Genomic DNA, 25,515 nt, shown 5'->3' on the forward strand with positions numbered 1-25,515 from the left:
ATGCTGCTGCTGTTGCAACCCAGTGGTGATATGTGTCAACGCTTCTAACAGGTTCCTTGGTGAAAGTACCAGAGATCAGTGCTGATTAGACGCCCGGCCAAAACAAGACAATGAGATCAAATCCTTCTTTTTTTATTGTCTTGAAAAGAGTCCACATATTTACTTTATATCAAAGACACATCATTAATAGAATCTGTATGGAAAGCATAACTGTTCATTCATATCCATAACCTACCCATGTTTATATATGTGGAAGTAGTGCTGTGCATATCAAATATGATGCCGATTATCAACTAGGATAAAAGGACAGTTAAGAGCGCCAAGCTCACATGCTAATGTGAGCATCATGATTAGGACCAGGAATACCCAATTAGATGAACAGCCAGTGATGCCATAGCTGCCTATCTATTGTCCCCATGAGTTGATTTCAACCCCTCATTCCCATCTCAGGTGCCGATGCCCCAACTTCATGTGATGAGCTGGACTGCAAGTTTGGCGCGTTGTGTGACGAGGTCAACGGTCAAGCCCACTGCGAATGTCCCTCTCCCGACTGTGACGAGAAGAACAAGACCAAGGTGGGCCTCTACATTCTCATCTCCATGACCAATCAGTCCTCTTCTCCATGACCAATCAGGCCTCTTCTCCATGACCAATCAGTCCTCTTCTCTATGACCAATCAGTCCTCTTCTCCATGACCAATCAATCCTCTTCTCCATGTCCAATCAGTCCTCTTCTCTATGACCAATCAGTTCATACTGTCAGTAGTCCTGTACAGAATCCGGACCCCAGCACCTGGAACTACCAAGCTTCAGTTCGGCATTTAGTATCGACGGTGGTTGGTAGTAGGCAACGCGAAAGTTAACAAGTTGTGATCCTAGCTTCTTTTTGTTCTCGATTTTTCCCGAGCAGGTGTGTGGCTCTGATGGGGTGACCTACGCTGACCAGTGCCAGCTGAGGACCATTGCCTGTAGGCAGGACAAACACATCACAGTGGAACGCTTTGGCCAGTGTACAGGTGAGCCCCGTTTGTCCTCCATACATCATACTAGAGGATGTCCAAATCCTGTTGTCTGGCCCATATCAAAAGATAATGAGTAATGCCATAGGCATCGGAAAGACCAACTGTCCTCTCTCTCTCTATCTGGCTCCTTGTCAAAGCCAAGGCACTAGAGGATATGGGTTGGGTCCACTTTGGGTTTGGTGCCGTATTGCTTCACTGTCTCTTTCACTGGTTTCAGTTTGTCTGTGGATAGCAAGCATAGTTATGCTTAGAAGTACATACACTTTACTTTACACGTTACTGTAGTAACCCCTTATAGGATCAAACTGTTTTAAAAACACTTTTTGAGACTGATTTCACAAGATATCATCAAGTGTTTTTATTGTAGCGTGTGTGGGCATATAGTGTAGTGTGTGTGTGGGCTTTATATGCCAATAATTAGCAGTAAAGCACAAGGTTTCTCTGTGGCCACCAGTTGTGGAAATAACAAACAGCTGGCTTGTCGTCACATACCTGTAAGCGCACACGATGACAGCTGAGGCTCTTTACCCATTATCCTCCCTGCTTGGGATTGCGGTGTCACTGCGAGTGAAATCAACACTGTGGCTGACAGAGAGGAGCAAGGAAGAGGGAAAACAAAGTCTTGGGAGAGATGAGGTGCTCCCCTGTAGATAGAGATGCTGCTGTTTGGATGGAGCCTGAGCCACAGATTCCCCAGAAAGGAGTGACATTTCACTGTTTGATACCCTGCAACCCTGTGCGGATTAGGGAGGTTTAGCTCCCAAAACCTCTGTGGGGAATCCTTCGATCCCTGTCGCATCTTTTAGCTGGATGGAGTGCACCACTGCACTGAGTGGTATAGTGTGCACTGGGACAAGCGCCAAGGCCGTGGCTTTCATGTACGATGGACGTGTTGAGCCGAGCACCAACAAGCGTCACAGCAGGGCCCGCGGGGACAACATGGCACTGGGAAGGCGCTGGCAGGCGGGCACAGGAAGGTTGGCCATGGGCCAGCGTCAGGTGCCTAGCATCTCGCACAGGAAAACGTTTGCTCACCTCATCGCTTGTGCCCACAGATCAGACGTGCGCAAAAAAACAGCAATTTGACTAATTCTCTTCCCCCCTGCTGATCTTGGTGTGGTTTGTCAGGCTTAAAGTAGGTGCATTGCTTCGGAGGCTCCACCTCAAAACCCTAACCAAGGCTTCTGAAATAGAGCTGTGTGGCAGACTCATACATGCAGGTACACAGGAGTAACAGTAATTTTCTCTATAAGAGGCCAACAGCATTTTGATAGGCCCGGAGCATCTGGTGATTAGAGATTCGTTACCGGTGAAATTCACTCCCGACTCGTTCTCTGTTGCCTGGCGATGGAAAGGGAAAGGGGATACCTAGTCAGCACAACTGGATGCATTCAACCGAAATGTGTCTTCCGCATTTAACCCAACCCCTCTTAATCGGTCCCCGGGGAGCAGTTGTTGTTGTTGGGGATTAACTGCCTTGCTCAAGGGCAGAACGGCAGATTTGTTCCATCTTGCTGGCTCAGGGATTCGAACCAGCGACCTTTCAGTTACTGAACCGCTAGGCTACCTGCCACACATGAGACATGTAGTATGTAATTCTTTACCTAGTGTGTAGCCTTATTCGGAGGGAGAAAGAGTTGTAACAGAGAGTTGTAACTCTCTTGCTCTCTCTCTCTCTGAGCCTGAGGGGAAAGCCAGATGAACACGACGGGCCTCCGACTTGTCACAGCAGTTCTTTTCATTTCTTCCCTCGGATGCGGTCGCGCCATGGGTAGCAGGCTCCTCCGCCGCCCCCCTGTTGGGGGTTAGAGCGCGAGCTCATTTCACGTGTGACTGGGTGCAAATTAGCATTAGCAGTGCTCCACCCTCCTCCCGCCGCCGCCCCTCGTCTCCCGCTGATCTGATGCAGCTCTTAGTAAGAATTACAGAAATAACTTCAATGCTAACATCCAGCATAGAAGCACTACTGAGGGCCTATGCCATTCCTACAGAAACCATAGTCGAGCTACAAGCCTCCCTGGTCTGATGTAACTCTACCGTCGTATTGTATGTCAGGGCTAATGGCTCCACACTGAAGCAAGTTTTGCAGAAAGTACATCAAATGGCTACTGCTGTTATCTGACCCATCTCTCAGGCACTTTTGAGTCTTCTCTATACTACACAGCATTACTGCTTCTGGCTATGTAGCCCATCTCAGAGCTCGATGAAGCAATCCAGGGGAAAACCGGTGAAAGCGTGAAAGGTACAAGCCATTAAAAGATGGTATTTGAACGAATGACAAACTTCTGGCACCGATCTTATCCAGAAGTTGGCCAGTGGCCTGGTTCTCCCATATGGTGTCATCACCTCTACTTTTGCGGCAAATTGGCAGTGAACACAAGCATATGGCATCATCAGTTTTCTGCCTGAATGTTAGTCAGGGCTCTCTTGTCTTATACGCCTCTGCCTGAATCCTCCCATTTTCCCAGATTAATTTGTCTTTTCTCTCTCTCTCTCTCTCTCTCTCTCTCTCTCTCTCTCAGCTCTCTCTCTCTTTCTCTCTCCTCATACTTTCCCTCGTCACTTCTTCTTAACTTGTTCGACTTATTTCCTCTGTCCCTCTGTTCCGGTCTCGGACTCTTTCGTGTTCTCTTTCTCCCCCTCCGCCCCTGTTTTTCTCCCTCTTCCATTTCCTCTCGACTTTCCAATATCAGATTCCTCCTCCCCACTGATCATGGCAGACACTGCAAACAATCTTAATAACCGCCTTTCAAAGATAACTACATAGCCCAGACAAGTGAAGATGACAATGATTTTTCTCCCGCCCGCCCGCCGATAAAACTGCCTGCAAATGGAGCGTTAAACCTGATTAAGGAAAGCTTCCACCGAACTGACTACACTGCCAGTTGTTCTTCCCATCTTTCTTTCTCTCCCTTTCTCTTTTTTTTTCTTTTACCCACCCATCCTGGCGCATTTGCCGCCAACGGATGCCGTATCCCAGACACCCGCTCCCCTGGTGCCGCCAGACGCAAGGCTTGGCACATGAGTGACAGGTGTAGCCAAGAGGAAAAGCAAAATGTGCCACCGCCTCGCTCACGGCAATAGCAATCGCTGCTACACTCTCAGGGCTAAGCTGACATACTGTATCTCTCCAGGCTGGCTCCTCTGCCTCCTCTCCTCTGGAGCCTAGCAGGGTGGAAGATAGCGGGGTGCCTGGCTGATAATATCCAGCGCTTCGTCAAGGTATCACATTTCACACTTCACAACGTAATTGCCGATCAAATAAGAGATTATTAGTGTGCAATTAAATCCTACTCATAATGTTAGCCGAATTCAAATTAGGTTTTTCTTTCCCCCCTCCACACACAATGGATGGGGTAGGAGCGTCAGTATCGTTATGCCTGGCTGGCTCGCTGTCATCCAAGCAGCTACACTTCATAGTGTCTCAATCCCCGCCAGCTCTCGACTCACCTCTCCCCCTGGGGATGTTTTGTATCGCTTCTAGCCGAGAAATGTTTGTCTTTGTACCAAAGCCTTGCATGGGTAATGGCGGTCACAGCTCAAATAAAAAAAAGTGGGTCCCTCTCTCTGCTGACGGCATGGAAAGGGTTTCGTAGAGTGTTTTTTCCGATGGCGTGTGCGACTGTGTTGACAAGGCTGCCTGACGCGGCGGAGTTGACGGATGCTTGTGCGGCTGTGAGCCGAGTCTGTAGTCTTTGAAGCCAAAGTAAAACCCTGCTTTTTCTGCCCCATTTATATCAATCATTCATCACCAGAGGCCCTGGCTGTCTGTGATTAAAGCTCCACTACAGGAGGGCAACATGTGGATATGGATACATAATTCATACCCACAGACACCAACACTGGCACACACACACACACACACACACACACACACACACACACGCGCCAGTGCAACTGCAGTGCAGCTTAACCCTATATAGGCCACGTCATTCTTCTCTGTACACAAGCAGACTGCAGTGCATTTGAATTCAACAGTATGCGGTGGTGTGAAGGACTTAAGTAAAACTAAATATTAGGAAGGTGTTTGGTATACTCAGTGTATATTCCATATTGCAATGAGACTGGCCTGTGCTTCCTGTATGTCGATCAGTATTGGGTGCTCAGGTGCCTGACATGACCTTAACACGCAAGGCTGAACCATAAAGGGCACAACATTTAAAAACATGGAGAGGGTGGGGGGTTGAAGGTGTACATGGGGGCTATAAGGCCAGAAAAAAACGAAGCATTTCCATCTTTGCTTACCCATTCATCCATTCCTTGCTTCCTCTCCTCCCCTTCCTTCCTTCCCCATGCAGAAAGCATCATAGAGCCGGCCGGCCGACCCACTCTTTACCCCCCCACCTCCCACGCCGCCGCCACCACCCCCTCCACCGCCCACGTCAGGCTCAAGTCGCCACACTACGACACATCACTCTCTCCCTGGGACGATGATCAAACGGATGGGTCCACGGCCTCTTTCGTGGACGCCTTGCCGCCCCCCATGGTCACGGAGAGCGCGCTCACCACCAACCGCCCCGTCACCACCCCCCGCCACCCACCTCACTCCACCACCCCACGCCTGCTCGGCCACACCAGCCCTGGCTCCTCCCCTACCGCCTTTGAAGACTCAGGGAGCGGCGAGCCCAGCGGAGACGACCAGGTGGCGGAAGAGGAGGAGAATGGGGAAGACGGTAGCGCCGGAGTTCTGGAGGCGAGCGGAGAGGAGCCAGTTGGTAAATCAAAGCTCTTTCACTTCATTACCCATAAAGCTGCTCTGCTGGAGGTCAGAGGTCAGAGTGGGAGGAAATAATTGAATATGGGCCTCTGACCTGACTCACGGTTTGATATGTCTCATTGCTACATCATAAAACATTTAAACAGGTCACTATCTGATATTATACAACCATCATAGAAGTGTCCTTTGCTTTCAGTTAGGACTAATCCAAATGTTAGGCAGAGAAATACCAGAATCACATTTAAAACGTTTCTCTCACCACGTAACTGATTTTGTAGAATTGGAAAACAGAAAAGCTGATGAGGTTATTGGCTTATGTCGGGGGATTGTTTCAAGCCTGAGTTGTTAGCTTGATAAGAATATCTCTTACCTTGTCATTGCTACATACTGATACGGAAACACGACTCTCTTTCTACAGACTAAAATCCCTCTACCGCATTCTGGCCTTATAGCTAAACCACTCCACGATGCACCACACTTCAGAGACTGCTAGACGAACCCTTTACAATCAGTTTTTTTACCATTCCAAAGCTCTGTGACCCCTCAGTCGCCCAACAGCGTGCTGTGACACTCCTGAATTGATGGAACACAAGCCTCTACACTTCCTCAGTCGCTTACCCCCCTTGCAGATTTATTCTCTTGTCAGCAGTGGACCGGAGTGCCCATGGCCTGTCTGCAAAGGAGACCTGGGTCTCCTGTCTGTGTGTGTGTGCGTGCGTGTGTGTGTCTTAGTATATGTGTGTGTGATTGGGGGGAGGGTTTGCGGTGGATGTTTGTTAGCCAGTTCCATGGCTCTCAGTGAAGCAATACATAGTCTCTGAGCTGTAGCACCCCCCCCCCCCCCCCCACAACTTAATCGCCGTACCCGTAAAGATGCTCTGTAGATTCTAACCTCCTCCATCCCTCCAACTCCTTTTCCACAGTCGTTTCTCCAGTGACTCAGCGGCTGTCCCGGTGGCTTCGGTTTTGCTCACGGGGGTGACGGCGAGAGTCGTTGAAGAGACAGCCTGACATCTTTACGACTTATTCAGTGAGCCGTGGTTCTTTGCTCGGCGACCATTTCTAATCTCGGGGTGACCGTAAAGCTGCTCCTCAGAGAACACCGAGCCCTGTAAGAGAGAAACGGTTGCAGGTCATTACCTCACGTACTGGGAGAGTAGCACTTTACCCCGTTGGAGACAGCCAGGGTACTCCTAGATTTACAGCAAAGGCAATGTTCTCTGGGACAAAGACTTGGAGATAGCCATCGCCCAATCAGTAGAAAGTTAGCAATAGCGATCGCCCAATCAGTGGAAGAGATTAGCTGTTTCTGTGGTTATTTACCTGCCCTCGTCACAAAGTACTTAGTGCCATTATTACGGTCTGCACACTATTATGTAGCCACTACAGGAGGGTTCACATTATGCAGATGAGCTCCAGATGCAGCTATTTGAGGCTGGGGTTAAGAGGGCGTGATGAATTGTTATGAACCGTTGTGAAGTGTTATTAAGCGTTATGAATCGTCTCCTCCCCAGACCCCACAGCCGCGGCCACCACCATCCCCACGGCGGAAGATCGCTCGTCGTGTGACAACACTCCCTTCGGCTGCTGTCCCGACAGCAAGACGGCCTCCAGCAGCCCTGAGGGAGCCAATTGCCCCCGTAAGTAACCCCAAAACCTCCCTCCTCTTCCCCCCTCCTCCCGCTCCCTTCCCCAACCTCCCCACCCCCCTTCTTCAACTCCGTAAGGAGGCACACATTTTGAATATGAAACAATATGCTCATATTGAATCTGGAGCTGCGTTGCTTCGTTCTCGCCACGCAAACGGCAACGTAAATAGTCACTACTGTCCATGAGGTGCATTATGTCAAACCACATTTGCAGCACGCCACATCACGAATGATGAAACGCATCATGAACATCATTGCATGTCGGCTGTGGCAAGGCGCTAATGATGATGTCACACCCACCCATCACCGATCGATCGATAGCTCATTCAGCCAAGCTGTTACCAATAATAGAGCGTCTCGCGCCTTAATCAATATGCCGGACCTATTTCTCCTCCCGGGGTAGGCCTGTCACCCAGATATCACAGTCATTAGGATGGAAATGACAAGTCTGTGGCGACCAGCCAGGTGCAATATCTGTCAGCGGAGCGTCTCGCTGTATTTTCCTCCTGTATTGACAAAGTGTCAGTGATCTCTCTGAGAGGAGCTAACCGCTAGTCGCTAACGCCTATCGTCTGAAGCCTTAGATGACAGCGTTTATCGGGCGGTATGAAGTTATCAGAAGGTGTGGAGAAATTGTAGTGGTGTACCGATGGACATAGTGATTGTGTTTTTGTTCCGTTAACCGTACGAATCCCCACAGTACACCCCAAAAAATGTTATGCATCCGCGTAGTCGCAAGATTTGATCCGGGGTAGATTTGATCCGGGGTAGATTTGATCCGGGGTAGATTTGACCCGGGGTAGGTTTGATCCGGGGTAGATTTGACCCGGGGTAGATTTGACCCGGGGTAGATTTGACCCGGGGCAGATTTGATCCGGGGTAGATTTGATCCGGGGTTGCCACATCATTTAACCATCTGAAAAGTGTAGTACTGTATGTTATGCTAAGTTTTATATATTTGAATGAAGAAGTCATGTGCATGATTTCCCATGTAATACTACACTTCCAATGCAATTTGCGAGTTAAACTCCGACGAGGCCTTGTAAGTTTCACAGTTCAAAGTGATCTGATAGTCATCCCTCTCTTCGTCCGTCACGGATCCTGCTCGCCTGATGTTTGTCTTCTAGATCCGATCTATCTCTCTCCTCCCGTCTTTTTCCTCCTTCCCATCCAAACCTCCCCCATTTTCTCCTTGTCGATAGCCGCCCCGTTAGAATTGAACTGATGTCCGACCAAAACAAGTCCTTATCATTGTTATCATGCAATTTTAACCAGCCTCTGTCAGTCACCGGTTTGGCGACATTAGGAGACAATTATGGCTATCTGTCACGATAATCATACAAGTGCTCTTCCCTTTTTCCCAGGCAAACTCCGAGCAAGGCACCATGATTGATTTGGGCAATTTGTTCAGCGAGCCACAGCATGAAACCTCAGCATCAGTGTCTCCCCCTTTCCTTCTCTCCTCCTTTCTGCTTTATTATACTCTTCTCTTTCACGTTGACTTCAGTGTCGCTGGCACTGTGTTGGCGGAGCAGAAGCGAGAGGCCATAGGGGGTTGATGGGTTTTGAACAGGGAATGGGGATGTTTAAGGGCAAATGGGGGAATGTCTTTGCCAAAGCCAGGGACTTTGAACAGTTTCTTCATTTTAACTATGTGTGTTGTCTGTCTAACTGATCTTTCTCTACTCAGTCCTCCGTGCCTCTGCCAACTTTTGGGACGAGTCTCGGTCTGGTAAACTCCAGTCCATTCCTCCACCCCTTCCACTTCTCCTCCTCCTCTTCCCTTCTTCTTTCACTCCTCCATATCCCACAATCCACACTTTCCACTTTCACCGCGGCCAGTCACAGGCTCCACCCCAACTCCCTACAGCCCCACCCACCCAACCAACCAACCAACCAATCAACAACGACCACACTAACCCTCCTTCCCACATATGCACACACACTCCATCACTAACCCCAGACTGGCACTACCCCAAACGGTCACTGTCTGAAGCTGAGGGCGGGTGGTTGGATGCACCGCATGCCTCACAGGCACGGGAAGTAGTGTTTTTCTAACATGTGACACCATTTCCTGCCAGCCACCATGAGGTTCAGCGGCTTCCTGCACCTAGACCAGGTGGAGGGCCAGGAGGTCTTCTACACCCCTGAGATGGAGGATCCCAAGTCTGAGCTGTTTGGGGAGACGGCCAGGAGCATCGAGAGTGCTGTGAGTAACAGCATTAGGAGAACTAGGAGCCATAGATGGGCTACATTCAGTGGTTCATCGTCAGTCTGTGGAGAAAGTGTACTTTGTCAAAGCGAGGGCTGTGCTCATGCATGTATGCTACTCGCCTCCAACAGCCACGCCAGCTGTTGAATTGGCATCACTGGCCCCCGCCGAGGCTTAATCTACCGCCTCACAACTCTGTGTGTCTGTGCATCGTACTCCTCGCAGGGGCCAGTTGTGGCATTAGATAGCGACACAATGCCCCCTCTAGCCCTCTGTGTGTGTCTGGTAGAGACTGTGTGTGTGTGTCTGGTAGAGACTGTGTGTGGATATCACCTAAGGTGAAAACTAGAGAGGGGGAGATGTGGCCATGTGTCTGGGTCAGTGTGCCGGTGGGGGGATTTTGAGAGGCCTGGCTTGTGTATGGGCACACACACGCACACACACTGAATGTAGACACAGATTGGCTTTGCCACACTGCCTGCAGTTCCATCCTCCACACAGCAGGGGCCCCCATGTGCAATAATTCCAGCATGCTATTATGGATAATGGAATACAGTTTGAAAAGAAGTGGAGTGGGAGTGTTGTCTCTCACCCCCCTACGAGCAATGTTGAGTGAACAGAGGAGGAAGAGAACAGCAGAACTAAGTGTACGCTTCAAGATCATTTGAAGTGTGGTTTAGCAACGATAAGCACTGATTCAAATTAGGTCAGGCACTTGGTACAGTACCTTATGTCTCCCTTAAGGTATCAACTTGAGTCGGTTGAGTGAGATAAATTATGAATGTTATTCTCTGTTTAGTAGGGAAGCGTGAATCCATGTGGATTGTGTACCGTTGAGCTAATTCCTTCCTGACAATGATTTAGACCTCGTTTGGGCACCGAAAGCACGGACACACACATACAGTGTGAATCGGAAGCTAAACCAATCAGCAGCCAGCGTGCATCATGCTTACCTGACATTTACAACTGTCTCTGAAAAAGAACATGTTCATGTAATTATTCCCCAGCTCCAGTTAAATGTCAATTTGTGCACCCAGACTAGGCCCAATGGGGTTCTACACAGTTGTAGACCTATCCACTGACATAGGTGCATCCCAAATGGCACCCTACTCTCTATATAGTGCATTACTTTTGACCAGGGCCCATAGGCCTCTGGCCAAAAGTAGTGCTCTGTGTAGGGAATAGAGCCCCATTTGGGATGGAGATATAGTCTTCCCCATCCTTCTGGAGAATGAGTTCACTGCACTCAAATTGAACGAGCCACTGCACAGAGCTCATTGATCATTGCTGGTTATTTATTAGGCACAAAAAGGAACAAACGCCCTGAACAGACTACCTGACTACCAATAAGAAATGCTTGATATAGTTCTCCTTTGTAAAATGTATTGCTTTGGTGTGTACTAATCAATGTGTGTTTCTATCTCCCTGGATCAGCTGAACGAGTTGTTCCGGAAGTCAGAGGTGCAGAAGGACTTCATGAGTGTCCGCGTCCGCAGCCTGGCTCCCAGCAACTCCATCTTGGCCTTCGTCGAGGCCCACTTTGACTCAGGTAACACAGAACAGGACAGTTTTGGGAGAATTTATGGTAAAAAGAAGAGTTGGGTTCAGTGGTCGAAGGTGCATAAAGGAATTCAGATATGACGTCATCGTTTCAGCACTATTCATTCATCTTTTCTACCACTATTGGTTCTTAAACTAAGGCACATGGCATGGTTCAATGTGCCAATAAATCTGCACAATCAACTTTTAATTTGTTCTATTTTTATTGCTGCCGTCTTGGAGCTAAAATTGGGATGATGTATACTGTGCTAATGCGCATACAAAAATAATAACGGAGATCACTGTACAATACAGCAAGCTTTGCAAATGAGGCGTTTGTGGTAAGTACATGGGGCCGCCATCATAATACACCTGGAAACTTCAAATCAAACATTTTCTGTAAGAAAGTATTGAGGAAAATTCCTTTTGGAATTTCAGTTTACTTCCTGAATTGACTGAATTCAAATGGAATTGACCCCAACCGTGATAAAAACACACTTGTTTACTGTATGGCAAATGTACTGTTATGGCTAATGGTACACGTTCTTTAAAAAGGCCTGTTTCGAAATCCCTTTTTCAATAATCACATAGTATGCCATCATATATAATGTTAGTGACACTTTTGTTACTGGGTAGGCTGCGGTCTTTATGGAAAGTGTCAAAATGATCATTTCCCCTCAATAGTTATTTTTCCTTTGATACCAAATGAATCTCTCCCTCACTAACATAATTGCTACGCGTTACAACAACACTGAAAGTCATTACATTTTACAAAGCACCTTGGCATTGTAATTTTAAACCTTGGCTTTGTAATTTTAAACCTTGGCTTTGTAATTTTCCTTTTTCTTTTATTCGGAGGGGGATATATTTGTTATTGTCAGAGCCAAAAGGGACAAAACTAACAAAACGACATCAACAACAACCAAATCCTCAGAGTGAGCTTGGTGGCATTGTATATTTGGAGCTGGCTTCATTTCAGCCCCCCCCCCAGAGTACTGTTAGTGAGTACTGTTTTTACCAGATTTTATCAGATACAAATCTCGCCCTCCTCTTCTCTTTTTACGGGCTTCGCTCAGCGTCTTTTACATTCGCACAGGAGACGCTGCCATAAAGGCGCTCTGCTCTGGCCAGTTAAAACAGCCATCTGTGGAAAACATTATGAGAACGATTAATCTGAACCTCAGTGGAACCTTGTTGGACGGTTGGAGGACAACTGATCCCCTGGGTGTGTTGTTGTATCATAGCGACCTCGATCGCTCTCTTATAAATTCACTGTTATGAGCTAAGGAGAGGGGAGTTCATTTTCTATGTTTTAGGATATTGCTCTGCCTGCTTGTTCAGTCTTTCTCAAACCTTTCCTCTGGGACGAGACGTTTCACAGTTCTGTTTTAGCCTCACTTGATTCAATAATTAAGGGCTTGATGATTAGTTGACAAATTGAATCAGGTGTGCGATAGATTAAATACATGGGAGCACATAGAATAGCTGTCCTGGTTGAGTCTTGTTGTGAACGGCTTTGTCGCCCATGTTGTGCCACAGAGACCAGGTACACAGTGGAGGACATCGAGGGAGCCCTTCTCAAGCAGCTGAAGGCAGCCAAGGAGACGGCCATCATGGTGAAGAAGCCAGAGGAGGAGAACATTCGCTTCACCAACTACGGTAGGACAAGCACCTGCAGGATTGGCTTGCATTTTTTTACTGTAATTGCAAATATGAAGTGGTATAAGGAGATGAAATGTATAAAAAATATTCAATAAAATGAAGGCATGATTCGACGTTTTTTGGTCGTTGAATTTGCTGTCTCTCTGAATGTCTCTCTCTCTCCATCAGGCCTCTCCTCCCTCCCCTACTTCACCACAACCACCACTACCACAGCCACCACCCCCACTGCCAGCCCCTCCCCCTTCATCACAAGCCGTCCCCCGGGCACCACCCGCCGCCCTTACACCAGCCGCCGGACCACCACCGCCCCCTCGCCAGTGACCACCCCGGCCCCCACTACTACCATCACCCCCCTCCACAGGACCAGGCCCGTGCCCCACCACACCAAGGCCCAGCGGCCCTGCGACTCCCACCCCTGCCGCCACGGGGGCACCTGCGAGGACGACGGTGCCGACTTCACCTGCATCTGCCCCGCCGGGAGAGGTGGCGCCGTCTGCGAGAAACGTGAGTGTGGAACCCCCCTCCTTCCTTCCTTTGACCCACGCACAGACACACCCGCAGACACAGACACACACACACACACACACATACAGACACACACCCTAGGTAGTTTCTCTTCAGAGTTTGGGTCAGTGCCATTAATGATCTTTGAAAAAGAATTGGAATGAAATGCATAAAGTTCAACACAATCCCATAAGAGAACATTAGGTTCCTATTGATGTCCTGAACTGACAGTGCTGAGCTAGAACTGACCCCCTACCATGCATTAAAGACAAAACCCAAATCCATACAGCTTATATTAGATTCCAATCTATTTGACTCAATAGACATCCAGCATCTACCAAAGTCCCTACACCCGCTATCTAAATAACCAATGAGGTTAGCGACCACTGAGCACTTTACCAATCAACGCTAAAGTAAACTCATATCAAATCAGCGTCTGCTGCGCCGAGCCACAAAATCAAGCTTGGAGTGCCGTCGGAGCACTCTGAGCTTTTTCCCTTCGTTTCTCCCCTTTGGTGGTCTCTGATAAGGAACCACCTCACACAGCTGCATCTTAACATAATTGACCCTAATTTCTTTGATAGGGATTAGTTGGTAGAAATCAGTGTGTGTTTGAGTCGGAGTGTGTGTGATTGGCTAAGTGACGGCTGCGGCACAACACCGTAGCCTCCCTTGGATCAATCAAATCATTAGATGAGAGGATTTCATCAACCACCATTCTCCCGAGACGGAGAGAGGTGGCTCAGGAGTCTGTTGAGTTTGGCAAAAAGGATGATAATGATGATATAATAGCGCGTGTGTGTGTGTGTGTGTGTGTGTTACAAAAGTCTGATTATAAAGTCGTAAATACGTCATCATGCTGTCTTTTCCTACCTGACGATACAAACCAGCACACATTCTGTTAGTCACGGGTTCTCTCCTTCCGTCTGTTTGTTGGGCCAGAATAGCTGAACCAGGCTCTTGTCTCCAACTGTTTAACGTGTACCGACCATAGAGTTGGAAAGTGGGCCCACCCCTTATCTTTGCCATTGTCGCTTCTGCCACAGGCTTTGTGGTTAGCGTGTTTACCTCTATCCAACTCTATGGTACGAACATTACACCTTATTCAGTATGTGACACCCTCCCATCGCCCCTGTTTTTTTAGTGATCAAGTACTTCATTCCGTCGTTCGGGGGTAAGTCCTACCTGGCCTTTGACACCATGAAGGCTTACCACACGGTCCGCATCGCCATGGAATTCAGGGCCGCCGAGATGACGGGCATCCTCCTCTTCAACGGCCAGGACGGCAAGAAGGACTTCCTGTCTCTCACCCTGGTCAACGGCAAGGTGGAGCTCAAGTGAGTGGACGGGAGGAGGGGATGAAACTGAAAGTAATAAACCAGGAAGAGGTTCAGTTAACAGGGATGTGAAAACAGTGAGCTGTAGATGGACCCAGAACGACATAAGCTTGGTTTTGTCACACACATGCACACACTCTCTCTATTCACACGTGTATTAATACATGAATCTCTCTCTCTCTATTCACACGTGTATTAATACATGAATCTCTCTCTCTCTATTCACACGTGTATTAATACATGAATCTCTCTCTCTCTATTCACACGTGTATTAATACATGAATCTCTCTCTCTCTATTCACACGTGTATTAATACATGAATCTCTCTCTCTCTATTCACACGTGTATTAATACATGAATCTCTCTCTCTCTATTCACACATGTATTAATACATGAATCTCTCTCTCTATTCACACGTGTATTAATACATGAATCTCTCTCTCTCTATTCACACATGTATTAATACATGATTCTCTCTCTCTCTATTCACACGTGTATTAATACATGAATCTCTCTCTCTCTATTCACACACGTGTATTAATACATTAATCTCTCTCTCTCTATTCACACACGTGTATTAATACATGAATCTCTCTCTCTCTATTTACACATGTGTATTAATACATGAATCTCTCTCTCTCTATTCACACACGTGTATTAATACATGAATCTCTCTCTCTCTCTATTTACACATGTGTATTAATACATGAATCTCTCTCTCTCTATTTACACATGTGTATTAATACATGAATCTCTCTCTCTATTCACACATGTGTATTAATACATGAATCTCTCTCTCTATTCACACGTGTTTTAATACATGAATCTCTCTCTCTCTATTCACACATGTGTATTAATACATGAATCTCTCTCTCTCTATTCACACATGTGTATTAATACATGAATCTCTCTCTCTATTTACACATGTGTATTAATACATGAATCTCTCTCTATTCACACGTGTGTATTAATACATGAATCTCTCTCTCTCTCTATTTACACATGTGTATTAATACATGAATCTCTCTCTCTCTATGCACACATGTGTATTAATACATGAATCTCTCTCTCTCTCTATGCACACATGTGTATTAATACATGAATCTCTCTCTCTCTCTTCACACGTCTCTTGGCAACTGTAAATCAAATCCTTCTTGAAATAAAAGAGACTAGAACATGATGTTAATGTCAATGAGTATCGAGCTCTAAGGATCACAGTGACTTGCTTATTAAAAAAATTAAGTAAAGAAATATAACACCATACATTCTCAACCAAGTTAGCTTTAGGTACAAATATGACAGTTAATCAGGTGTGTCTGTGCACCCATGAATCTCTAAACTGTTGCCTTTCTCCAGGTCTACCTTTGTATGCATTATGGGTTTCCCATATCCAGTTTCCCATATCAACATTAAGCCTATTCCTGGACTAAAAAGCACTTTTTTCATTGCAGATTATCCATTGAGCATATACACTGAGTGTACAAAACTCTTTCCATGACACAGACTAACCAGGTGAATCCAGGTGAAGGCTATGATCCCTTATTGATGTCATCTGTTAAATCCACTTCAATCAGTGTAGATGAAGGGGTGGAGACGAGTTAAAAAAATATTTTTAAGCCTTGAGACAATTGAGACATAGATTGTGGAATGTGTGCCGTTCAGAGGGTGAATGGGCAAGACAAAATATTTAAGTGCCTTTGAACGGAGTATGGTAGTAGGTGCCAGGCGCACCGGTTTGTGTCAAGAACAGCATGGGCCAGCATCTCTGTCCAACACTTTCGACACCTTGTAGAGGAGGGGGGGCGTGCAACTCAATATTAGGAAGGTGTTCTTAATGTAAAGTACACTGTGTATAAAGCTAATGGTTTGCTTCCCACCCTCAGGTTCAACACAGGTTCGGGCACAGGCACCTTGGTCAGCAAGGTCCAGGTTAAGCAGGGTCGCTGGCACCAGCTGGTAGTGACAAGGAACCGGCGCAACGCCATGCTGAGCGTGGACAATGAGACCCACATCGACGGCGCCAGCCCCCCCGGCACCGACGGCCTCAACCTGGACACACACCTGTTCATCGGAGGGGTGCCCGAAGACATGATGACAGAGTAAGGCCTGACTTGAAGCATATACATGAGTAAATGTTATGTATGTATGGTTATATATTATTATACCATGGCATTGTTGAATACTTGTTTGTTATTGGCTTAAAGGGTATTCTAGGGCATGCATTATTTCCCTATAAAGCACGGTATATCGGCACAGGAGAATTCAATGCCGATAATGAATTCTTACATGTTTTGTTTGAGCTGCTTTTTAAAGCAAAAGTCGAATTGAAACATTATTAGTGTTGCTGAATTTGAACGTCATAATAGCATGCTAAGACTGTCTGGTTAGCTAAACTAGCAAGTCTGATTGATTACCACGGCAACTACTGTAGCTATATAGTAAACTTCCTAGCTACTTCAGTGGATGTTGAACACATTTCCTCCAGCAAATGGAACACATTTCTAGTGGCAAATGTGTTCAATTATAGCCATGGTATGATAATCAACTCAGGGCTCTATGCGTTCTCTGGAAAATAATGCAACTCTGTGGAAGGTTAGTTCCACTCCGCTAGCTCATCGTGGAACACATCTTCCACGTCGTTAATTATTTTCCATAGAATATATAGCCCCTCACTGATTATCCCTTTATGTATTTGGAGAAAAGATGATTAATGGAGAAATAAGATTTTAGTTGTTGAGTTATATGAAAACCGTTACGTCAGGAACTCTCCTGTACTCACATAGTGGTTTATTGAGAAGCCCATACAATGAGCAGTATATGTTTGTTTGTTTTTTCTGTCGAGCACCTGTCTGTATTTTTCCTGTTTTTCACTGAGTTAAATAACTGTCGGATGGTTGCCATTCACACACACTCTCTCCCCCTGCCTCCCCCTCCCTGCCTCCCCCTGCCTCTCCCTGCCTCCCCCTCCCCCTGCCTCCCCCTGCCTCCCCCTCCCTCTCCCTGCCTCCATCCACAGTGTGAAGGAGAGAACCTCCATCGGTACGGGTCTGGTGGGCTGTGTGCGCATGCTGGATGTCAACAACCTGGTGTACAACCTGCAGGAGAAGAGTGGCAACGTGCTGTACGGCACCGGCGTGGGCGAGTGCGGCAACAACCCGTGCCAGCCTAACCCTTGCAAGAATGGCGCTCCATGCCAGGTCAAGGAGGCCGAGATGTTCCACTGCAAGTGCATCAACGGCTACTCCGGTGAGCCAAAAAAAAATTGTTTCTAACAACGGACCTCCAGTTCACCTATATATCTGGGGTCAAATATAATTTGTTTTCTTTTAAATACTTTAGCTGCTCTAGATTGAGCTTGCCGGCTGGCAAAATGGAACCAATAACAACGGAATAGTCCCCAAAGTACAATCCTCGCCCATCTTGCTTGCACTCCGGTCAGGCTCAAACAAGCGCTCAAAAGTATACGAAAGAAAGCCAATACTATTTCAACCCATGTCTAGGGAATTCCCCGCAGCCAGGTTCTAGCTATTATGTCTTGTATAAGACTTTTAGGTGTGATGCAGTACAGAAACATTAAAGACTATAACCAAATCCCCTCGCCTGGTCTTAGCCCCCTCTCGCCTCTTTTAGAGTGGTCACAGTCCGCTAGGTCTAAGCTAAGTGTTGTTAAATGGTACTAGCCACCCTCCAGGCCTAGTGAAGCATGGCCCCTATAGCTTTTAAATTATGCTGCTGCTCTCTGCCTCCAGCAGCACACTCCACACACACACAGACTAGGAACCAGTTTGAGAGGAGAAATAAGGGAGCTTTGTGGCTTAATGATTAGCCTATTTATGAACTTGGTAATGCTAAGACTGGGTATGTATGCAAAGAGGGAAAGACGAGAGGTAGAGAGAGTGTGTGTGAGAGGTAGAGTAACAGAGATGGGGGAGATAGAAATGGATATAGATAGTGTAATAGATGGCTATGGGAGAGAGCCTTTCTTCAGAACTGTGGGAGGGGTTCATTACAGCATTCTCCTCGCCTCAGGCGGCTCTGGCGGCTCTGGCTTCGGAAATAATGATGGCTGAATTGGGATGTGTCCTGGCTTGTGTAGGGCAAAGCCATTTCAGCGATCCGGGAGCCATTCAAGCCACCTCTCCCACATCCAGGAACTAAGGCTACATAAGCATAGCAGAAAGGCAGCAAAGGATGCTTGGGTCTTTCCTTAATCTGCACTTTTAATATTTCTAAATCCTATTAGAAAATGACCTCTTTTACTGAGGAAATCCATCATCATCCTCTTCTCACACGGAATGGAGGCAAAATGGTCTGAAAAGATTGGGTTGTATTTATTAGGGCATACCATAGTAAAGCGTTTCATAATGGGAAATGAAAAAGAGCGTTTCTTATTGGATAAGTTCAGGTAGTTTCAGTCCATTTCTTCACTTTGGTGCCTAATGAATACAACCCTGGTTTTTATAAAAGAAGGTGGTTTGAAGATTCTCTGGTTTGAGTTCTAATTTGAGGTTGGGTTTTTTTCTGGTGATGGCGAACTCCAGGTCCGACGTGCGCCGACACCCACAACCCGTGCGAGCCCAACAGATGCCACCCCTCGTCCCAGTGCCAGGTGCAGCCGGAGGGAGGGTACAAGTGCGAGTGTCCTATGGGTCGCGAGGGACGCCACTGCGAGAAAGGTACTGCCACCATCTTTAAAATAAGTATAACCTAGCGTGTGCATGAGTATATCTGATTTTACATTTTAATGTCATATCAGCCCTACCTGAACAACAAACATTTTATTTCATAAAGGAAACACCAGAAGCGGAAAACAACAACATTTGCTTATGATAACACAACCTTTGGTACAGCACATCAATTCGATTATCTGTTCTCTATTCATCAGTTCTCCAGCGCTGCATGCTAGCATGGCCCCCCTCGCATATCATCCTGCTTCAGTGTTCCGGTCAGGATTCACGGTGGAAAATCGACCCAAATTTCCCTCTTTCCCCCCCAGTCTCTTTTTCTCTCCGTGTCGTGACGCTCCGTCTCTCCATCCTGCTTCCTGAGGGATATCAAATGCAGAGAGACGGGCCACCGCCTCCAGGGTCTCCGGTGCACAGCGGAGCGCCACAATTGGCCAGTCGGGCTGTTAGCGCAATCGTTTCGGTTTCGGTTGTTTGCGAGCTTTACCATAGCCGTTCTCCGTCCTCTCTCCCGCCCACAGGTGTTGTGTTGAAATGCGTTCGCCTCTACTTCGCTCCACGGGGAAGCAGGTTGAAGCACTGGGCCGCAGCTTGGGAGGAGATCCTAACACACCGGAGCTGCGTTTGAAGTTTAGCAATAGCGCTTTCAGCGATTATGTTTGCAACAGTTTTTTTGGCTCTCTTTTTCCCCCCACCACATCCACCAAATTCTCAGATGTTTTCAGAATATAAAAGATTGAAAAGACTGAATGAAGAATGAAGTTTGGTGTTCAAAAGTGAAGTCTATTTATTCGTACTTAGACACACAGGCATAGACAAATATGCTCGCTCATACATTCACACACACGCACACAAAGACACATACTCCAAGCCCCACTGGGTCACAACTCCCAGTTAGCAGGTGATTAAAATAAATTGGGGGGAACTGAAAATCACTGTGAGGGGAAGAGCGTCTCACGCGCTGAGGGCTTCGATGAAATCAATGAGATGACTAATGGCATCAATTCTCTGCCTGTGGTGATTAATGAAGAAGTCACTCAGCCTGAGTGTCTGGCCAACACAGGTTTTGGATCAGATAAGAAGGCCTCTTTCAGCGGCTTATGTTAAGGGCTGTGCTGAGAACAGTTAAAGGGATACTTCGAGATTTTGGCACTGAAGCCCTTTATCTACTTCCCCTAAGTCCAACGAACTCGTGGATACCATTTTTATGTCTCTGTGTCCAGAATGAAGGAAGTTAGAGGTAGCATGCTAGTAGATACCCATAGACTTCCAGGCATTGCTCTAATGCTATTTAGCATTGGCTCGCGAAACTACCTCTAGCTTTCTTCGTACTGGACACAGACATAAAAATGTATCCTTTAAAGAAAGGATCCCTCAGATCAGATATGAAAAAAAATATTAGGCAGCGAATGCTTTAAAGGCTGTACTGGGAACATTTAAAGACAGGTGGTGTGGCCAACGGCCTACTCAAGGGAAGCCCTGGGTAGACATCGTTGTATTGATAAGTATAAGAGTGCTCCTCCCTAGTATTTGTCTGCAGACCACCATTCAACCACACAGAGCTGTTTTACTGGAACTCCATGTGAGATTCTCTGTTCAAACTGTCTATTGGTCTACTTTCCTTACGTCCCTTTACCTTGTCACTCACCAATCTTCCTTTTTTTTAACGAAAGAATGTGATTGTTTCATATGATTGTGGCTTGCTTTTTGTGTATTGTGTAGTTGATGAGTGTATAGTGTGCTTGTTGTTTGTTGATGTCTTAAAACTTCTTATGGCTTGAATCCCGTTAGCGGGATTGATATGACGACAGCCAGTGAAAGTGCACGAAGGCAAATTCAAAACAACAACAATCTCATAATTACAATTTCTCAAACATACAAGTATTATACACCATTTTAAAGATAAGATTCTCCTTAATCTAACCACAGTGTCCGATTTCGAAAAGGCTTTACGGTGAAAGCAAAACATTAGATTATGTTAGGACAGCACCTAAACAAGAAAAACCACACAGCCATTTTCCAAGCAAGGAGAGGCATCACAAAAACCAGAAAGTCAGCTAAAATGAATTACTAACCTTTGATGATCTTCATTAGATGACACTCCCAGAACTCAATGTTACAAAATACATGTATGTTTTGTTCGATAAAGTTCAGATTTATATCCATAAACCCCATTTTACATTGGTGCGTGATGGTCAGAAAATGTATTCCCACCAAAACTTCCGGTGAATGAGCACATCAATTTACACAAATACTCATCATAAACGTTGATAAAATTTACAACAGTTATTGAAAGAATTATAGATATACTACTCCTTAATGCAACCACTGTGTCAGATTTTAAAATAGCTTTTCGGCGAAAGCACATTTTTCAATATTCTGAGTACAGAGCTCAACCATCAAAGCAAGCTATACAGATACCAGCAAAGTTCTGGAGTCAACTAAACTCAGAATTAGTATTATAAATCTTCCCTCACCTTTGCTGATCTTGGTCGGAATGCACTACCAGGACTCCTACTTCCACAAGAAATGTTATTTTTGTTTGAAATACTCCATATTTATGTCCAAATACATCTGTTTTATTTGTGCGTACAGATCACTATCCAAAGGCATAACGCGTGAGCGTAAAACAAGAGACAAAAAGTCAAATAGTTCCATTACCGTTCGTAGAAACATGTCAAACGATGTTTACAATCAATCCTTAGGGTCTTTTTAACATAAAACGGCGATAATATTCCAACCGGACAATAGCGTATTCATTACAGAAGCAAAAGAAGGAGCTGCGCGCCAAACGTGCCCGCGCAGTAAACAACTCACTGGTCCCAGGCAGTCCACTGATAGACTGAGCTCCTATTCTCTACCCAGTAACAGGAGACGCATGAAACAAGTTTCTAAAGGCTGTTGACAGCCAATGGAAGCCTTAGGAAGTGCAAAATGACCCCACAGACACTGTAGTTTGAATAGGGATTAGATAGAAGAACTACAACTCACTTCCTGGTTGGATTTTTTTCTCAGGTTTTTGCTTGCCATATGAGTTCTGTTATACTCACAGACATCATTCAAACAGTTTTAGAAACTTCAGAGTGTTTTCTATCCACATCTACTAATAATATGCATATCTTAGTTTCTGGGAGTGAGTAGGAGGCAGTTTCCTCTGGGCATGTCAGTCATCCAAGCGACTCAATACTGCCACCATCCATAAGAAGTTTAATACAGGGCTCATCTGCGAAAGAGACCGTGGTCTCACCATTAATAAAGGTTCAATAAAATACAACAAGGATCGGATGTCACGCACTTATCTGAGTACCTGGAAATTTTCTTGCGACGAAGCCTATGTAGTGTGTGTGTGTGTGTGTGTGTGTAGCTCAAGGAACTGAAATCCTTTCCCCCTCCACTCTGTAAACTGGCTAAGTTCCAAGGTAGCTCTTTCCTTATTATGACAGCCGGTTTGACAGTTTTTCTGCAGCGGTGCTCCTATTCTCCTCTCCTCTGTGAGCGTTGTTAGTCGTCTCCTGCGCAATGGCTAATTAGCTTTCTCATCTCCGTCTGCCTCCCTTCCCCACCCTGACTCAGCGAGCTAATCCTGCCTAATTACCAATGAAAAGAGCCTTGCAGCCCCAAACTGTGTGTCGCACACAGTCTGGGTGGATGAAGACTAGGCAATCCTTGTTATCTAAAACGGACCCCCTGGGTGGGTAACACTGAGTTCACCCAATGTCCCCCTGACTTGCTGCATAAGCCATATTATTGCCGTACACATGCATAGTGCTGTCGTAAGGATGACATAATGCCTGTTGTAATGCATTCCGTTTTCCCCAAAAAAAATGTTTCAGTGTCGGAGAAGAAAGGGGCCTACATGCCATTCTTTAGCGGAGACTCTTACCTGGAGCTGAAGGGATTGCACACCTACGGTCACGATCTCCAGTAAGTCAAACGCTTATTTTCACTACACAGACTCTACGAATTACATACACGACAGCATGTTCCACATGATCTACCGGAGTTGGTACTGAAGAGCTGTGAATTGATGTAGTTGCAGATAGATACTTTAAGCTGTGCCTTGGGCAGAACAGTCCTATGGTGGATAGAGTAGAATAGAATTAAATGGAACAGAACAGATAATCGTCCTCCATAGAAACAGAATTCTATAGAAATATAAAGTACTTCATTACATTTTGTATGTTGTCGTCTATGGTGGGAATCCTTGTCAGTCTTGTGTTGGTCACACAAGGGAACACACGAGTACAGTTACACTCACATAGAGGATGTACAGTGTCTTGAGAAGGTATTCACACCCCTTGACCTTTTACACATTTAATAAAATAACAGTAGCGAGGCTATATACTCTGTTCCGGTATAGAGTCAATGTGCGGGGGCAGTGGTTAGTCGAGGTAATTGAGGTAATATGTACAGTTGAAGTCAGAAATTTACATACACCTTAGCCAAATACATTTAAACTCAGTTTTTCACATTTCCTGACATTTAATCCCAGTAAAAATTCCCTGTCTTATGTCAGTTAGGATCACCACTTTATTTTAAGAATGTGAAATGTTAGAATAATAGTAGAGAGAATGATTTATTTCAGCTTTTTTCTTCTTTCATCACATTCCCAGTGGGTCAGAAGATTTACATACACTCAATTAGTATTTGGTAGCATTGCCTTTAAATTGTTTCACTTGGGTCAAATGTTTCGGGTAGCCTTCCACAAGCTTCCCACAATAAGTTCGGTGAATTTTGGCCCATTCCTCCTGACAGAGTTGGTGTAACTGAGTCAGGTTTGTAGGCCTCCTTGCTCGCACACGCTTTTTCAGTTCTGCCCACACATTTACTATGGGATTGAGGTCAGGGCTTTGTGATGGCCACTCCAATACCTTGACTTTGTTGTCCTTAAGCCATTTTGCCACAACTTTGGAAGTATGCTTGGGGTCATTGTCCATTTGGAAGACCCATTTGCGACCAAGCTTTAACTTCCTGACTGATGTCTTGAGATGTCTTGCTTCAATCTATCCACATAATTTTCCTGCCTCATAATGCTATCTATTTTATGAAGTGCACCAGTCCCTCCTGCAGCAAAGCACCCCAGAACATGATGCTGCCACCCCTGTGCTTCACGGTCGGGATGGTGTTCTTCGGCTAGAAAGCCCCTCCCTTCCCCCATAACGATGGTCATTATGGCCAAACAGTTCTATTTTTGTTTCATCAGACCAGAGGACATTTCTCCAATAAGTACGATCTTTGTCCCCATGTGCAGTTACAAACCGTATTTTGGCTTTCTTTATGGCGGTTTTGGAGCAGTGGCTTCTTCCTTGCTGAGTGGCCTTTCAGGTTATGTCGATATAGGACTCGTTTTACTGTGGATATAGATACTTTTGTACCTGTTTCCTCCAGAATCTTCACAAGGTCCTTTGATGTTGTTCCAGGATTGATTTGCACTTTTCGCACCAAAGTACGTTCATCTCTAGGAGACAGAATACGTCTCCTTCCTGAGTGGTATGACAGCTGCGTGGTCCCATGGTGTTTATACTTGCGTACTATTGTTTGTACAGATGAACGTGGTACTTTCAGGTGTTTGAAAATTGCTCCCAAGGATGAACCAGACTTGTGGAGGTCTACAATTATTTTTCTGAGGTCTTGGCTGATTTCTTTTGATTTTCCAATGATGTCAAGCAAAGAGGCACTGAGTTTGAAGGTAGGCCTTGAAATACATCCACAGGTACACCTCCAATTGACTCAAATGATGTCAATTAGCCTATCAGAACCTTCTAAAGCCATGACATTATTTTCTGGAATTTTCCAAGCTGTTTAAAGGCACAGTCAACTTAGCGTATGTACATTTCTGACCCACTGGAATTTTGATACAGTGAATTATAAGTGAAATAATCTGTCAACAATTGTTGGAAAAATGACTTGTCATGCACAAAGTAGATGTCCTAACTGACTTGCCAAAACTATAGTTTGTTGACAAGAAATTTGTGGAGTGGTTGTAAAACGAGTTTTAATGACTCCAACCTAAGTGTATGTATACTTCTGACTTCAACTGGACATGTAGGTAGAAGTAAAGTGACTATGCATGGATAATAAACAGAGAGTAGCAGCAGCGTCAAAATGGGGGGTGGGGACAATGCAAATAGTCCGGGTAGCTATTTGATTAACTGTTCAAGAGTCTTATGGCTTGGGGGTAGAAGCTGT

At 45.9% G+C, this 25,515-nt stretch overlaps 1 protein-coding gene across 3 annotated transcripts in view; it reads left to right on the forward strand.

Annotated features, from left to right (window-relative positions):
• Positions 1–25,515, forward strand: part of LOC106572186 (agrin) — a 259,715-nt gene that overhangs the window by 215,066 nt on the left and 19,134 nt on the right. For all 3 annotated transcript variants that reach the window (XM_014146121.3, XM_014146125.3, XM_014146126.3), the window contains 13 exons: positions 451–575; positions 910–1,015; positions 5,320–5,736; positions 7,253–7,378; positions 9,469–9,596; positions 11,034–11,148; positions 12,678–12,797; positions 12,969–13,304; positions 14,449–14,641; positions 16,525–16,740; positions 17,658–17,887; positions 19,183–19,317; positions 23,160–23,250. In XM_014146121.3, coding sequence (XP_014001596.1) covers positions 451–575; positions 910–1,015; positions 5,320–5,736; positions 7,253–7,378; positions 9,469–9,596; positions 11,034–11,148; positions 12,678–12,797; positions 12,969–13,304; positions 14,449–14,641; positions 16,525–16,740; positions 17,658–17,887; positions 19,183–19,317; positions 23,160–23,250 — 2,338 coding nt within the window. The remainder of the gene's footprint in view (positions 1–450; positions 576–909; positions 1,016–5,319; positions 5,737–7,252; positions 7,379–9,468; positions 9,597–11,033; positions 11,149–12,677; positions 12,798–12,968; positions 13,305–14,448; positions 14,642–16,524; positions 16,741–17,657; positions 17,888–19,182; positions 19,318–23,159; positions 23,251–25,515) is intronic.

Source organism: Salmo salar, chromosome 15, assembly GCF_965601325.2.
Source record: "Salmo salar chromosome 15, fSalSal1, whole genome shotgun sequence".
Taxonomy (NCBI): domain Eukaryota; kingdom Metazoa; phylum Chordata; class Actinopteri; order Salmoniformes; family Salmonidae; genus Salmo; species Salmo salar.